The following is a 16551-nucleotide window of genomic DNA, read 5'->3' as shown; positions in this document are numbered from 1 at the left end:
GTCCCACACTCACCCCCCCAGCCTCTGTTTTATGGCCAAAGGAAGGGAAAATAGGCTCCCACAGCCCCGTGGCGGAGCATGCGGGGTCTGGGAGCTGGGGAAGCCGGGCGGCAAGCGGGGTTTGATATTTCATCTCCCTCTCCACACCAGCCCCAGCCCATAAAACATTCATGGGGGCAGCCAGGCTGTAACACAATGCAGGGGGAGCGCCCCAACCAGAGGGGTCTGCGGGCCAGATCCCACCCCCAGAGCCTGTGTCCACTGAGGAAGGGGCTCAGCCGGAGCAAACCAAGAGTGTGAGGCTGCCTGCAAAGAGGTTTGGGGATCAAACGCCCACTGTGGGGTAAAGCCGGGCCGGGGGGCTACAGAGCCAGCTGAGGCTTTGCTCCCCGAGCTGCTGCCAGACGGCTCCGGGCACAGTTTCTGCCTGGACAGGTCAGGTTTGTAAAGCAACTGGGAAAGCTGAAGCAAGGGGAGCAGGGGATGTTGGTGGCTAAGGACACAACCGTCAACACTTGGAGCCAATAAAAACACGTCTGCACTGAGCGTAGGGATAAATTCCAAATTCCTGTTGCACAGGAGGAACACCACCACCCTAGCAAGGATTTAATTCCATTCTGTTAGAGACAGGCTTGGTGACAGCGAAGGGACAACCCCTGACCCCTGCCCAGCAGCCCACGAGCTCCCGGCTCTTCCAGTCCCCAAACTGCTCCACTCGGGCTCCGCGACAGCAGCTCCTGCCGCCACCTAGCGAGAGCCCGTTATTCCGTTTTCTAACAACTCCGCTTTTCTCCCCATTCTTTCTTTCTGAGCTTTTTCTCCAGGTTTTTGTGGCAGAAAGGTACCTGTCGCTGCTGCCTGGAGACAAGCAGCGGAGTTCTGGAGCCAGCTCCTGCTGCTTCCCCGTTTCCTGACCACTCTGAGCGCATCCAGAGGTGCCGCTGAGGAGCATCACCCCAAGCCGAGCGCCACGGGGATTCCTCCCACCCTGCAGAGCCAGGGCTCTGAAAACCTCGGCCACAGAACCAGAACAAAACCAGGGACAAGAACCGCTGGGGCTGAGGGCTCCCCTGCCTCCTCCCAGCATCCCAACAAAACCAAACTATGTGGGGAAACTCTTTAGAGAACTGGAACATCTTCCCCTGTAACTTTTCCTTCTGTTCCTGAACCAAAACTGGGACGGGGGGGCAGCACACCCCTGGTCCTCACTCAGTTTTCCAGCCTCTCGAGCTCATCCATGTCATCTGGGTCCAGCTCCTTGATCTTGGTCTCTGTAGGAAGGAAACAAAAATTGCCAGTGTTGGGCACGAGCTGGTAAAACCAAAGCCCGGCCGCCGGTGAGCTGGCATTTGTGCCGCTTGCGTGCACAGGCATGGGTGGGAACGCTCCTGTGTGGGTGGGATTTCCAGTCCACGGCCCTCAAGCAACAGCCAAGGAAACTGGGAGAAGGCACAGTGCCAAGTGAGGGAGTGCAGTGGCCTGGACTCTGAAAGCAAGAAGTGCCCCAAACCAGAAGCAGCGTGTCCGAGAGAGGAGCCCTAAGCCAGAAGCACCTTGTCCGAAAGTGAGAGGTCCCAAGCCAGAAGCAGCATGTCCCAATCGGTTTCCAAAGCCGCTCCCACCCTCTCCTCCCACCTCCAAACCGATGCAGGACAGGGGAGGTTCAGGGGAGGACAGGGCCTGTGAAGGCCCTGGCAAGTCACACACAAAATCTCAGGCTACTGAACAAACGGCCCAGTGGCCAGCTGGACACACAGTGCTGGGTGGGGAGAACGGGCTGAGGGGCTGGATCAAAGCGTTACAGTGACTGCGGTCACATCAGGCTGGCGACCAGTCCCTAGTGGCATTCCGCGGGGTTCATCCCAGGGGGCCAGCGCTCCTCAGCATTCTCAGAAATTACCTGGATGCGGGACTGGAAGCTTTAATAACTCAGTTTGGGGATGTCATGGAAGTGGGTCAGCTGCTGACACCCCAGAGGGCAGAGAGGCCCCGCAGAGGGATCGGACAAACGGGAGAGATGGGCAATCACACCCGCACGGAGTTTAACTGGGGCGAGGGCCTTGTTCTGCCCCTGGGACACGGATGGACGGACAGCCCGGGGAGCGCGAGGCTGGAGAGCAGCCCTGCAGAAAGGGATCAGGGGGTTCTGGTCCATGGCAAGTCGGCCACGAGGTAGCAGTGACCTGGCAGCCAACCACGTCCTGGGTGCATCCAGCACGGCATCGCTCGCCAAGCGAGGGAGGGGATTGTCCCGCTCTGCTCCGCACTGGGGCCCCACCTTGAGCACCGGGGACAGTTTGGGAGCCACAGGATAAAAAGGATCTAAAGCTGCTGGAGTGTCCAGAGGAGGGCACAGAGTTTAAGAGTTTAGAGGGGAAGTGTATGAGAAGTGGCTGAAGTCCCTTGGTCTGATCAGCCTGGAAAAGATGAGACTGAAGAGAAACCTCATCGCGCTATGCAGCTTCCTCAATGGGGAGGAGGAGGAGCAGGCACTGAGCTCTTCCCTCTGGACATGAGGGCATGGCATGAAGATGCCAGGGCAGGGTTAGGTTGGACATTGGGAAAAGGTTCTTCCCCCAGAGGGTGGTGGAGCGCAGGAACAGCTCCCAGGGAAGCAGTCCCAAGGCTGACAATATTCCAGAAGTGTTTGGCCAACGCCCCCAGCCCCACAGTGTGAATTGTGGGGTTGTCCTGTGCAGGGACAGGAGTTGGACTTGATGAGACTTGGGGGTCCCCTCCCACTAAGGACATTCTGTGATTCTGTTTCTCTGAAAACGTCTGCTATGGATAAAAACCCCCTCAAAGGGCAAGGGGGACAGAAGGGAGGCTCCACCTGGTGCCTGTGCCGAGTAAGACACGCCCAGGGAGAAGAGCAGCCCAATAAGGTCCCTTTGCAGATGGGAAATGAGCTGAAGGGAGATCACCAGTCCCAGAACCTATCCCAGCGAGGCAGATACATGTGAATGCTTACGGAAATACTCCTCTATCTTGTGCACAAGCCCCACGTTACAGCTTTCCACCATGCTGAAGGCGATGCCCTTCTTCCCAAAGCGTCCACTTCGCCCGATGCGGTGGAGATAGGTCTCAAAATCTGGCTCGTTTCTTCTCCGAGAGGTGGGGAGGCTGAAGTTCACCACGATGGTGACTTGCTGCACATCGATCCCTGAGAAACAGTGAGATCAGGGCTGCGGGAAAGGCTCCCTGGGCCCAACATATCCCGTAGGATCCCTGCCTTAAGCCATGCTGCCACCAGAAGCAGCAGATGCCAGGAGGTGTGTTTCACCCCCTTCGGAATTGCAAGGGGCACTGGGTTTTCCAGAGGTACCTCTGGCGCAGACATTGGTGACAATGAGGACCTTCTCCTTTCCTTCGCGGAAGCGCTGGATGATGTTGGCCCGCTGCGGCACCGTCAGCTCCGCTGTCAGCATCGCCACTTGGTGCCCGTCCTGGCTCATCTCCGCCGCCAGCCAGCTCGCACTCCTCCGAGTCTGAGGTGTGGCGAGAGGCAGGCTGAGGTTCCGCAGCAGCCCTCCCACCGCTCTGCTCCCTCCCAGCCAACCCTTCACTGCTATTTCCCCCTGTTTTGAGTCTCCTGCTCCTTTCGAGGGACCTCCTGGTGCTTTTTAACACCGCAAAACAAGATCAAAACAATGAAAACAAGCAGGAAGCTTCTGTCACAAAGGGCAAGGAAAAACAGGGTGTTCTGGTGACCGTGGAAGCCCGGCAAAGGCAGTCCCAGCTGGTAGGAGAGATGCTTTTAAAAGCTGCCTTTGCCATATCACTGTCCTTTCAGTGCTGGCAACGCGTTCCCCATCCCTCCCTGGGCTCTGCTCCATGATTTTGAGGATCTGGGGAAAAGCCCTCCACGTGCATACTGGAAAAGGAACCATTCCTGTTGTCCCTGACTGCAAACCCAGTGCTGTCCCCAGGCAGGCGGAGCTGCGTTACCTGGCAGAAGACAACAGCCTGGCCGATGGTGACGCAGCCGTAGATGTTGCAGAGGGCTCTGTACTTCTCCTCCTGGCTCTCGCATATAAAGAAGTACTGCCTGATGTTGCTCAGGGTAAGCTCATCCTCACGCAGCTTTATCACGATGGCATTGGATACAATCCGCATGGCGAACGCTCGCACGGCTTCCTTGAAGGTGGCGGAAAACAGCAACATCTGGCAGTCCTTGGGGAGAGCCCTGGAGCAGGGAAAAAGGACTGGTCAGCCCAGAGGAGCCACAGCTGCCCAGATCTGCTCGCTCAGAGAGATAAAAGCTCATTTCAGTTGATTTTGTGTTGCCTTCAAGAGAAACCAATCCAAGGGCTGTAACTGGGCAGAGTAAAGGTAAGCGAAATAAAAGTCTTCCTGTGTGTTTCACAGATACGGTTTTACAGAAAGCCGGGTCCCTGGGCTCACCTTTCCCTGGATGCATCTTCAGCATCACAGGGACTCTCTTTTGCTGCGCATTCAGGTCCTTTGGAGACCAATTCACTCAAAGCTAAGCAAAGAGGGGGAAAGGCCAGGGAAGCAGGATGCCAGCCATCAGGACGATGGGGAAGGGGCTGGAGAACAAGGGTTACGAGGAGCAGCTGAGGGGCTTCGGGTTGTTTAGCCTGGAGAAAAGAAGGCTGAGGGGAGACCTTATAAATCACAGCTCCCTGAAAGGAGGTTGTGGTGAGGTGGGTACTGGGCTCTTCTCCCAGGGGACAGGTGACTGGAAGAAAGGAAATGGCCTAAAATTGCGCCAGAGCAGATTTAGCCTGGGTATTGGGAAAAATGTTTCCGTCAAAAGGGTTCTGGGGCGCTGGCAGAGGCTGCCCATGGAGGTGGCCGAGTCCCCATCCCTGGAGGGGTTTAAAAGCCGGGCACATGAGGTGCTCAGGGATCTGGTTTAGTAATGGACAGGGATGGTTGGACACAGTGATTTCAAAGGTCTTTTCCAATCAAGCGATTCTATGATCACTCACTTCTGAATGCGAATGCTCTGGCAGGAGAGGCCCTGCATGTCGATCATGATGTCAGCTTCATCCAGCACGAACACCTTGATCTTCTTCACGTCTACGAGGCCACGTTTGAAACACCAGTCCAGCATTGTCCCTGGCGTCCCGATGACGATTTGCTCCTCCAGCGCCACGCCCTGAGGAACTGCCAGAGCAGGAAATGGCAGCCCACCACCTCCAACCAACACCAGCGCATTTTTCACTTGTTCATCTCAGATTCTGGCCTTTGAGGGGGGCCATCGCAAAGTGGAGCTGGAGGTTTTAACCACAATCAGGGCTGACGCTTCCCTACAGCCTTGGGGAGGTAGAAACCAGCCCCACGTGTGCAGGGGGCACTCTGAAAGCAGCCAGCAATCGCAAAATAGACTCCTTAGCAGGAGCGGGGAATACAGACAGAGTTTTATTGGCTGCACGGAGGTCTGTGCAGCTTCTGGTAGCTCAAGGTTCCGAGAAGATCCCTGTACTCACAGGACACTTCCATGATCGTGCTTGGCAGGACCGGACTCACCTCTGTTTCCTTGGACAGCATAGGCAACCTTGATGTCGGCGCAGAACTTCCCGATGGTCTCAACCACATTCCCAGTCTGCAGGGCCAGCTCGTAGGTGGGAGCCAAGCAGAGGCACTTTGAGGGAGAGAACTGTCAGGCAAGAAACGCCTCGTCGGAAAGCCGAGGGTGCTCCCAGGACGGGGAACACCAGGCAGACGACAAGGGATTTTGACAGGGCAGGAAGAGCACGAGAAGATCCCAGGCTGCTCAAGTCACTCCAGAGCACAGGGGAAGCTGAGGAGCTGGGAACACAGCACAGCTAAAGGGGTGTGGGCAGAAAGAAGTCACCGTAGCTGCTTTTGAGGGAATATGTCTCTGGAAGCTCGGTGACACTGGTTTCCGCATCCAGATTTAAAGCAAGTGTTTAAATCACCCCCTGTACTTGAGATGAGAGACTTTAAATCGCAGCTGGCAGAGTTGATTCTGTGGGCAGAGGTGACCAGGGCTCGTGGGGCTGCTGGAGCCACCAGAAAGCCAGCACCTCTGCGCCTGATATTCAGCGTTTAAATTCCAGGCTCTCTAAAGCCTGGCTTAATCCACTGCCAGCAAGTGTGAGCACCTGCCTCGGGCGGGCACCACCTCCCTTCTGCCCTTCCTGCTGCTGCGAATGCCCTGGGGCTTCACTATCCCCTCCAGCAGACGGGATCACAGAGGGACAGGGACACAAACCAGAGCTCTGCCCTTAACAGCACCTCACGGGCTCCAGCAAAGCCCTCCTGCCTCAGCTCTCCCTCTCCTGTGTTACCTGCGGGTATTTCTCGGCGGCACTAACTCTGCTCAACATGGCCAAGACAAAAGCTGCTGTTTTCCCTGTCCCTGACTGGCTCTGGGCAATCAGATTTTGGGGCCTGCAAGGCAAAGACTGCTTAGTGGTGCACAAGGGGCGGGTGTCACGAGGCTGGGGATGCCTCGAGGAACCCAGGGCCCACCAACGCAGCGTGGCTACTCACGGATACGCCAGCATGATGGGCAGAGCCTGCTCCTGGATCTTGGATGGCCGGTTGAAGCCTGCCATGTAAATCCCCTGCAAAAGCTCCTCCTTCCTGTAAGACAGAGGATAGGACGGCGTGTCAGGAGTGGAGGCGGCTGCTCGCCTGCTGTACGCGCCTGACCCGCCATGACTTACAGGGGCAGCTGCTCAAAGGATTTGATGGAACAGAGCGGGGAGCTGGGGTCCTGCTGCAGGATCTCCACTTTCTGACTCGACTCCACCAGGGACATACGGATCAGCTTGTTCAGCAGGGAGGATTCTGCCGGGTGCTCTGGAAAGGAAGGAACCAGTGAGGAAGAAGAGCACCCATTTCCCCTTCCTCTTCCTTCTTCCCTTCTCTCCCTCTCCAATTCTCACACAGAATCATAGAATCACTTGGTTGGAAAAGACCTTTGGGATCATCAATCCCAACCCTCCCAGTCCTCTACTGAACCATCCCTGTGCACCTCATCTGTCTGGCTTTTAAATCCACCAGAGATGGTGACCCTACCACCTCCCTGAGCAGCATCTGCCAGCTCCTGAGAACCCTTTCAGTGATGAATTTTTTCCTGATGCCCAGCCTAAACCTGCCCTGGTGCAACTTGAGGCCATTTCCTCTCATCCCACCACCTGTCACTGGGGAGACGAGCCCAGGATCCACCTCACTACAACCTCCTATCCAGGAGCTGCAGAGAACAATGAAATCTCTCCTCAGTCTCCGCTTCTCCAGATTCAACAGCTCCAGGTCCCTCAGCTCCTCCTGTTCTCCAGACCCTTCCCCAGACACACTCCAGCCCCTCAATGTCCTTCTTGGGTCCAAAACGGAACCCAGGATTTGAGGTGCAGACTCACCAGCACCGAGTCCAGGGGGACGATCCCTGCCCTGCTCCTGCTGGCCACCCCATGGCCGATCCAAGCCAGGATGCTGGTGGCCTTCTTGTCCACCTGGGCCACTGCTGGATCATGTTCAGCCGCCGTCAGCCAACACTCCCAGGTCCTTTTCCATGGGGCAGCGTTCCAGCCACTCATCCCCAAGCCTGGAGCTGCACAGGGTTGTTGTATCCCAAGTGCAGGACCCAGCGCTTGGCCTTGTTGAACCTCATCCCATTGGTCTCAGCCCATGGATCCAGCCTAGCCAGGTCCCTCTGCAGAGCCTCCCTGCCCTCAAGCAGATTGACCCTTCCTCCCAAGCTGGTGTCACAGAATGGTTTGAGTTGGAAGGGACTTAAAGATCACGTCATTCCAGCCCCCTTGTCATGGGCAGCGACACCTCCCTCTGCATCAGGGGGCTCCAAGCCCCATCCAACCTGGCCTTGAACACTTCAAGGAATGGGGCAGCCATAACTTAGACGGACAACCTGGGCCAGGGCCTCCCCACCCTCAGCATGAAGAATTTCCTCTTCATGTCTAATCTAAATCTTCCCCCTTCCAATTTAAAGCCATTGTCCCTTGTCCTACCCCTGCCCTCCCTGATCAAGAGCCCCTCCCCACCTTTCCTGGAGCCCCTTTCAGCACTGGAAGCTGTTCTAAGTTCTCACTGGAGCCTTCTCCAGGCTTAACAACCTCAGGTCTCTCAGCCCATCCTCATAGCAGAGGCGCTCCAGTTCTTGGATCATCTCTGTGGCCACCTCTGGACTTGCTCCAACAGCTCCATGTCTTTCCTGTGCTGAGGACTCCAGAACTGGACGCAGAGCTCCAGGTTGGGTCTCACCAGAGCAGAGCAGAGCAGAGCAGAGGGGCACAATCCCCTCCCTGGCCCGGCTGGTCCCACAGCTTTGGATGCAGCCCAGGGCACGGTTGGTTTCGGGGCTGTGAGTGCACGTTGCCGGCTCATGTGGATCTTCTCCTCCCCCAGCACCCCAAGTCCTTGTCCTCAGGGCTGCTCCAACCACATCATCCCCCAGCCTCTGCTGAAACTGAAGGTGCCAGCACAGCTCTACTGAAACTGAAGTGCCAGACAGCACAGTGGCGGCCACACCCGCTGCCAGAGGCCGCGCTGAGCCCGGCCCGCACTGCCCCCCTCACCTCTCCTCTGCTCCTCCTCCTCCTCCTCCGGCTCCTCCCGCCATCCCCGCCGGTGCTGGGGGCGCTGCGGGGACAGAGCGGAGCGTTACGAGGCGGGGGGCGGGGGCGGCTCGGGGCGGGGACGGGATCAAGGGATCACGGGCCGCCGCGCACCTCCCACCACCCGCCTCGCTCCGCCGCCATCGCCCCGCGACGCCGAGCGGCCCGGTCGGGGCGGTCACTTCCGGTCGGGAGGTCACTTCCGGTCGAGGAGGTAACTTCCGGTCGGGAGGTTACTTCCGGGCGGCGGCGGCGCAGGTGGGGAGCGGGGGGGCCGGTGGGACGAGACACCCCCGACTCCGAGGTGGGAGGGCCCCACCGCAAACCTGGAGTCCCAAACCCCGGGAGGGAGCCCCCGAAAGAGCGGGGAAGCCCCCAAGGCTGGGAGGGATCCCCCCAAAGCGGGAGGAAGTCTCCGGAGGGGCCCCAGCGGGCAGGGATCCAGCCCCGTCCCCAGAGGGGCCTTTCCCACCCTGTAAGAAATTCCTAAAACCTGGGAAGGAGTCCCGAAACTTTGCAGAACCCCCAAATCAGCAGGGATCCCCCTAGCCTGTAAAGGACCCCCAAATCCCAGGAGGGAGCCTCCCCTCCAGCCTGGGAGCTGCCCCCCAAATCCCAGGAGGGGCCCACCAAGTGCTGGGAGGAATCCATCTCTCATCCCAGGAGGCGGCTCCAAAGCCAAGAGGGAGTCCCCAAACCGGGAGGGATCTCTCCAAACCCTAGAAGGGAGCCCCAAACACCAGGAGGGATCTCCCCAAACAATGAGGAGGCAGCCCCAAACCCCCAGGAGGACCCCCTGAATCCCAGGGGGGGACCCGAAAACCAGGGAAGGAGCCCCAAACTCCAGGAAGGACCCCGTGAATCCTGGAAGGGAGCCCCAAATACCAGGAGGGAACCCTAACCCTGTGAGGGATGTCCCCAAACCATGATAGTATCCCCTAATACAGAAGGAAGCCCCTAAAACTGGGTAGGACTGCCAAACCAAACCAGGAGGGATTTCCCCCTCCGTAAGGGACACCCAAACTCCGGGAAGGACCCAGGAGAGAGCCTCAAACATCAGGAGCAACCCCCCAAACTGGGAGGAGCCCCAAGCACCGTGAGGGTCTGCAAAACATGGGAGGGATCTCCCCAAACCATGACAGAACCCCCTAACGCAGGATTGAGCCTCCAAAACTGGGCAGGACCCTCGATTCAGGAGGGATCCTCCAAATCCCAGGACAGACCCTCTGGATCCTGAGAGGGAGCCCTAGATGCCAGGAGGGAGCCTGAAGCTGTGGGAAGGACCCCAAAACCTGTGAGGGAGCCCCAAATACTGGGAAGCATCACCCCAAACCATGACAGAACCCTGCATCCCAGGAGGGGCCCCAAACATGAGGAGGGATCTCCCCAAATTGTGATGGGACCCCCTAAACCTGGATGAGGCCTCCAAAACTGGGCAGAGCATGCAAACAGGGAGGGATTCCCCCCACCCCACCCTATAAGGGATCCCCAGATGCCGGGAGGGAGCTCTCGACACCTAGGAGGAATCCACATCTCATCCCAGGAGAGACCCCCCACCCTGTGAGGAACCCCCAACTCCTGGAGGTCCACAGAGATGATCCAAGGCCTGGAGCACCTCTGCTATGAGGCAGGCTGACAGAGTGGGGGTTGTTCAGCCTGGAGAAGGCTCCTAGGACACCTTAGAGTAGCTTCCAGTACTGAAAGGGACTCAAGGAAAGCTGGGGAGGGGCTTTTAATCAGGGAGTGCCGGGATAGGACAAGGGGGAACAGTTTTAAATTGGAAGGGGGAAGATTTAGATTAGACATTAGGAAGAAATTCTTCACTCTGAGGGTGGGGAGGCCCTGGCCCAGGTTGCCCAGAGCAGGGGTGGCTGCCCCATCCCTGGAGGGGTTCAAGGCCAGGTTGGATGTTCTTTAAGGTCCCTTCAAACTCAAGCCATTCCATGATTCTATAAAATAGCCCACAGACCATAAGTCTTTTCACACACTTTATTAAAGGAATTCCTGAGGCATCACAGATGTAACAACCTTGGTGTCTCATGCAGGGTCTGTTCCCTGCCCCAAATCCCCAGGCTCCCTGCAGTCTTGTTCCTGCGATATCCAAAGGGTCCTGCAGGCCGTGGGGTTCTTGGTGCCAGCTTCTCAGAGCTTCCAGTCAAAGTTCGGGAAGCAGCATCACAGGATGCAACGGGGGAACTGGGTTCTCCACCCAGCCCACTTTTCTGAAGTGCTGGAAAAAGTTTGAATAGTAGGACTTAGCCCACTTGAAATGCAAAAACCGGGATTTTTAGAAATTATCGAGGACTTTGAGGCGGATAAAAGCAGCTGGTGCTCAGTTCCCGGCTCACAGGCAAGGAGCAGGGCTCAAGGTGCTACCAGGGAGTGGTTTTCTCCGGCAGGAGGCCCCTGGCCAGGTCCCAGCGCACCTTCCAGCACAGGGCAGCTCTCTTCTTCTCCGTGGGCACGGTGTAGTTGTTGGGGATGGGGAGGTGCTGCGGACGGTGGGGCAGCTCGGGCTCACAGAGCATCTTCTCCCGGATGCCCCAGCGCACTTCTTTCCACCGATCCTCCCCTGGGATTCCAAATTTCTCCCAATCTCGTTTATATTCAAAATATTTGGCCACGCAGTCAGTTTTCCCCCGGTTACGGCCCAGCAGCTCGAACCGCGGAGGAATGAAGGACTTGGGTTGTTCTGCTGCAGCTCTGTAATGAGAATCATGAGAGCTCTGGCTCTCCAAATCCGCAGGGAGAAAGCAGGGGCTGTCCCTGCGGGGCCACCAGGGATGGGAGCTGTTGCTTGACTCTATTTCCCCCTCAGAGCTGCTGTCTTCTGGGCTTGGCCTATGATGAAGCATCTTCTGCCTCAGGCTCCGGGTGTTGGTGCTGCTCCCCGACTCGTCAAAGACCTCCACTCCTCCATCAGGTCTGTGCCTCAGCACCTTTCTTTTCATGACCATCCTCCTGCTTCCCCTCTGATCCTCAGGAAATGCCAGAAGGGTTGATTGCACCCCTAGACCTGTGACCCCCCTGTGTCACCGTGGCCCAAGGAGGGGACGCCCGCTTCGAATCCGGCTTACCCAGCCGGAGGCGGCACTCGGCGCCGTTGGCCCGTAGCGGGTGGGCGGCCGCGCAGACAAAATCCCGGCCCCGCAAGCCGCTGTCGGTGCTCAGCACCAGGACGGCAGTGGAGGGCGAGGGGTCCCCCAGCGCCCGGCCCCCGCCGTCCCGCCAGCGCAGGGTGACTGGCGGCGTCCCCCCTTCCCACCGGCACCGCAGCGTCACGTACTCGTTACCCTTGGTGACCGCCACCGCGCAGGAGGGGCCGTCGGCTGGGACCCCTGTGGGACGGAGAGGCATCAGGGCGGGGATGCCAAAGCGTCCCCCAAAAGGGTGACAGCCACCCCGGGCGACTGTGCCACGGGCACCCCCAGCTTGGGGTCGCCTGGGGTGATGAGCGCCCGGCCACGCGTCCCTCGGGGTGGCCGCGGCACAGGGTCACGGCGGCTCCACCAACCGGGGCGTCACAAAGGGTTTTTCTCCGCGGGGACACGACCCACGGGCACTCACACAGGGTGGTCCCGCACGTAGCCCCCCGTGGCAGCGCGGGGTGGGAGGCCAGGCAGGAGAAGGAGCTGCCGTTCCTGGTGGCCGCCCCTGGCTGGATGCTGGTGGCCATGGAAAGACTCGACCCTGATGCCACCTCGTCCTCATCCTCCTTCACGGGAGGCCAGGGGCCCACCCAGCGCAGCCGTGCCAGGGGGAAGCCCCCCGGCCAGCGGCACCGCAGGGCCACGTCCCGCAGGTCACCGGTGGCCAGGGCAGAGCAGGTGGGGCTGCCGGGTGGTGGATCTGCAGGAGACCATCAGAGCTGGGGGACGCCGGGCTGTTACCCTCCTCCCACATTGCCCTTCACACCTACATCCTCACCAGAAGCTGCCTTGGTCTATCTCGCCCCAGGGGCACCCGTGGGGCAGCCCCTGTTCCAGGGTTACTTACAGTAGACGGTGAGGACGGTGGTGGCCTGGGTGCGGGTTTGGAGGTGGGTATTCTCGGTCAGGCAGGTGTAGGTGCCCGCCTGGGCGCGAGTGATGGCAGAGATGACGTAGGTCTGGCCGGTGTGGACCTGGGAGCTGTTGTGGAGCCAGACGTAGCGACTAGCGGGGTTGGAGGGAGCCAGGCAGCTCAGCACCATGTCCTCCCTCTCGCCCGCCGAGAAGCCCCCCTGTTCAGGGGAGAAGGGCTCCACGCTGATGGCTGGCTCGTCGGGGCCATCTGCGGTGACATGGGGACCCTCAGTCATCGGGACATCCCCAGAGAGGGGACACAGCCACACCTGGGGCATCCTCCCTCTGGTGGGGAACCAGGCTGGGAAGTCTCCTTAGAAAACGTGCACCATCGTGGCTGTGAACATCACCGTGGTGGCCATGGACGTCCCGGGGTGGGTGGTGGGCGTGGAGGCACCATGGTGCCGTAGGGCATGGTGGCCATGGACACACCATGCTGGCCTGGTGGCTGTGGAGGTGGCACAGTGCGTGGTGACCATGGACACAGACAGGCCACGCGGTGGCTGAGGAGGTACCTCGGTGGCACTGCACGTGGTGGCCATGGCTGTACCACGGGGCCACCATGGTGGTAGGGTGCTTGGTGGTCACAGCCACATCATAGTAGCCAGGTGGCTGGATGCTTGGTCGCCATGGCCAGGCCATGGTGGCATCTCCAGCCCTGAGGATGCCCTCACAGCCCCCCGGGAAGGTGAGGCCACTCACAGATGATGTCCAGGTAGACGGGCTCGCTGGTGCAGTTGTTGACTTGGTTGCGCACGGTGCAGGCGTACCAGCCCGCGTGGCTCCGGTTGGCGGGCGTCAGGCGCAGCTCTGCCCCGGAGCCCCCCATCCCCATGGGGGACGGCAGGGGACCCCCCCGGGGCTCCCGGTGCTGCCAGGAGAAGCTCAGCGGCTTGGTCCCCTCCCGCACAGAGCACGTCAGGGCCACCGTCGCCCCCTCCGCCGCCACTGCCGCCGTCGGCCGCACAAAGGGCTTGGAGACGGGCACTGGGGGCACCAAGCCGTGAGCAGCCCCATCCCCCGGGCCCCCCACGAGCCCCCAGGGCCCCCAACAGGGGGCATCTTTCCAGCCCAGACCGTGTATTGGCTAGTGATGTGCTATGGCAGCAAGCAGGATGGCTAGTGAGAATGTCTATGGGCTAATGAGGGGGTGTCCTGGCTGTGGGCGTGGGGAGTTGCTAGAGCAGCTGTTGCTATTTTCTTGCCGGAGGGAAGACTCGCACAACCAATATGATTGATAAGCAAGCTTCGTTTATTCATCAGAAGGCACGCATTATATTGCTCAGGTTCATTAATAAGCACATTTGGCAAAATCTAATTGGTTAATCATGTCTCTAACATTAGCATATACGGTTAATCATTGGTTATTGCTTATTGGTTACATTTACATAAGTTCCTTATTTTTTGCCAACTAACTCCTTCTCACTGCTGACCACAACATCCTTTTACGGTATAATGCTCTCGTCAAGGTCGTCTTACTTTTATGGTATAATGCTCTCGTCAAGGTCATTTTGGCCTTCTCAGCACAGCACATCTCGTGCATGTTAACGTGTCCTTTGTCACGTAACCACTTCTCCACAATTCCCCCGTCTTCTTTTTGAACGAACCATACTGACTGCGAAACTTTATTCAACATTCGCTACACACAATTCAACATACAAGGCAATACCAACAATATCGAAAAAATCACTACCAATATGACAACTCCTAGACGAACGATCTCTTTGATCCATCCGGATATCCCCAAAAACTGTAACCAATTGTCAAAGGGGGCTGGTGACCACTGTGAGTTTTTTCATATTGCTTTCAAGTTCTTTTAGGTGTGCATGGATGGATACTGAGTGATCAGATAAATTCATACAACACATGCCCTCAAAATCTTCACAACCATGCCCATGAGCTAATAACAAAAATCTATTGTGGCTCGATTTTGCAACACTGCATTTGGATTGATGGTGCAAACATGGCTAATCAACCAACCAGGGGAGTTGGAGGAAAATTTACATAACGAGTTGTTGGCGTCCCGTGGGGTTTTCCACTGATTCGTCCACCCCAAAAACTCGGTTGCATTATGGCTGTTGTTAAGAGGTACTCCAATTAAACATGTTCTAAAGGGATCACTGGGTGTGCTCATAGATAAACAAAAGCTCCTTTGGCCTGTCTGGTTGGCCCAAGTGACCCACATATTTTGCCGAGAGTCAATTCTGTGAATGGCCGTCGCCTTTTTGTTTTTCGACTAAAGTGTCCAGGTGAAACATGTGATTGACTTGACGTTGTATAAACTGTAACACACAGGATAATTGTCAAAGCAATTAACACAATTAAAAATAACATTCCTCCTTTGACCAAGAGTGTCCATTGCCCATAATAACTTTTTCAATAGCACTTTCACATTGTCTTATACTTGCTCTAATTTTGATGACATGGTTTGTATATGCCTCAACTTCGGCACAATTTGATCATCTCTTGCTAATCGCAAAAAATTCATTACATATTGCACCTTTATCAATCTGTATTGCAGTGTCTCTCCTGATTCCCCCCTTTTTTAACAATGTTTTTAGTACTTGATGGGTACATTCAATAATGGCATGACTTGGTAAATGGATAGCAGTACTTTCTGGATAATCTATTAGATACACGTGCAAATTCAAAATACTTGCCATGCAGCACTTAGCATATGCTTTTGTGATTGGGATATAAATGATTGTCGAGCCTTGGCCTAATAACTGAACACTTCGTAATGAATCACTTAAATTTTCCTCTATCATTGCTTCAATTATCGCTAAAGGTTGTCTGCACTAGGACCCAGCAACCGCTGACTAGTTCCAGCGAGACTGGAATGCACAGTGTTCTCACAAATTGGCATTCCCCTAAAGAGATAACACCATTAATTCCTGTGGACTTCTTCAAGGCTGAAAGAAAAAACTTAGAAAGGAAGGAGAAGGGTGTGGGGGGGTGCGGGGGGTGGGGGTAGTGGTGCACTCATACACATACAGCTGCATGTTTTGCTAGGTATTTTAAAACTTTTCCTTCTGGAGCCTTTCGTTCCAAAGATCCCCAGGTAAATTTACCTGTTTGCCGGCTTAGTGGACATTTGAGATTGAAAGGTCCCAGAGATGTATTTTCAAGATTAATCAAAACCAATTTCTAAGTCTTACAAACGTTTGAAGCGCTTCAAACACACATGCATACGACCACTCATTTCGAAGATAACTGAATACATTCATACAATTCACTATTGGATCCACAATTTTTTTCCACACTATGGACATATAAACCACACCTGGTACCGGGAACATACAACACTTAAATTATGTACATGCATTATCTAATAAGGCTTATATCGATTGTCTAACAAATATTTCACTTATGGTAGTCTTTTGTAGTTTCTGTATTGATAGAATCACGGTCTGGTCAGTTGAACCACAGCCTCTGTCTCTTCATGGAGTACAACTGCTGAAAAATAAGTTAGATGAGTGATTCTAGTGCCCTTTGATATAAAGTCAGGAGGTATAGGCATCCAAACTATTACTTGCATCGCTCTCATAACGCCAGCATCAGTCAATTCTGGTAAAATAAACAATCTTTGTAACAGGTAATCATGCAATTAACAGTGCACTAAGTTAAGGCTAATTGTTTAAGCAACACTTATCTAGCGGCGATATTGTCTGCCTGCTCATTTAAGGCCTCTTGTAGTTTGTCTAGAAAAGTCATGTAAATTATCACAAATACAGCTGCATTCCAAGGACTATTAAATGGGACTGTATGCCCATGATCTGTTTGCTCTTCCACTAAATTTTGCAATGTACCCAATTTTTTTCACTTGTTCATAATTCCAATGTCTATTCCCATTGCATTTAACGCATCTCTCCCCCACAAGATTAGTGGAACGTGCACAACTAAGGGTTACACCTTCA

The 16551-nt window shown here is 56.0% G+C and overlaps 2 protein-coding genes across 3 annotated transcripts; both read right to left on the bottom strand.

The window, feature by feature from the left end:
* Positions 1 to 554: 554 nt before the first annotated feature.
* LOC138734185 (ATP-dependent RNA helicase DDX25-like) lies at positions 555 to 8731 on the bottom strand. Of its 2 annotated transcripts, XM_069881758.1 has the most exons (11): positions 8685 to 8731; positions 8532 to 8595; positions 6663 to 6798; positions 6487 to 6579; positions 6282 to 6384; positions 5497 to 5611; positions 4956 to 5133; positions 3949 to 4186; positions 3326 to 3488; positions 2972 to 3163; positions 555 to 1271 (listed from the first exon to the last, which is right to left on the bottom strand). In XM_069881758.1, the coding sequence occupies exons 1-11, from the start codon at positions 8712 to 8714 to the stop codon at positions 1210 to 1212; spliced, it is 1374 nt and encodes a 457-aa protein (XP_069737859.1). In that variant the 5' UTR covers positions 8715 to 8731; the 3' UTR covers positions 555 to 1209. The 2 variants fall into 2 exon arrangements, with proteins under 2 accessions (XP_069737859.1, XP_069737860.1); XM_069881759.1 differs by lacking the exons at positions 8532 to 8595; positions 8685 to 8731 and adding an exon at positions 7359 to 7903.
* Positions 8732 to 10942: 2211 nt separating this feature from the next.
* LOC138734211 (V-set and immunoglobulin domain-containing protein 10-like 2) lies at positions 10943 to 12762 on the bottom strand. Its single transcript, XM_069881783.1, has 4 exons — positions 12563 to 12762; positions 12138 to 12433; positions 11648 to 11908; positions 10943 to 11586 (listed from the first exon to the last, which is right to left on the bottom strand). The coding sequence occupies exons 1-4, from the start codon at positions 12760 to 12762 to the stop codon at positions 10943 to 10945; spliced, it is 1401 nt and encodes a 466-aa protein (XP_069737884.1).
* Positions 12763 to 16551: the final 3789 nt, after the last annotated feature.

This window comes from Phaenicophaeus curvirostris, unplaced genomic scaffold (assembly GCF_032191515.1).
Source record: "Phaenicophaeus curvirostris isolate KB17595 unplaced genomic scaffold, BPBGC_Pcur_1.0 scaffold_69, whole genome shotgun sequence".
Lineage (NCBI taxonomy): Eukaryota > Metazoa > Chordata > Aves > Cuculiformes > Cuculidae > Phaenicophaeus > Phaenicophaeus curvirostris.
This window is presented reverse-complemented; position numbering and strand designations above follow the sequence as displayed.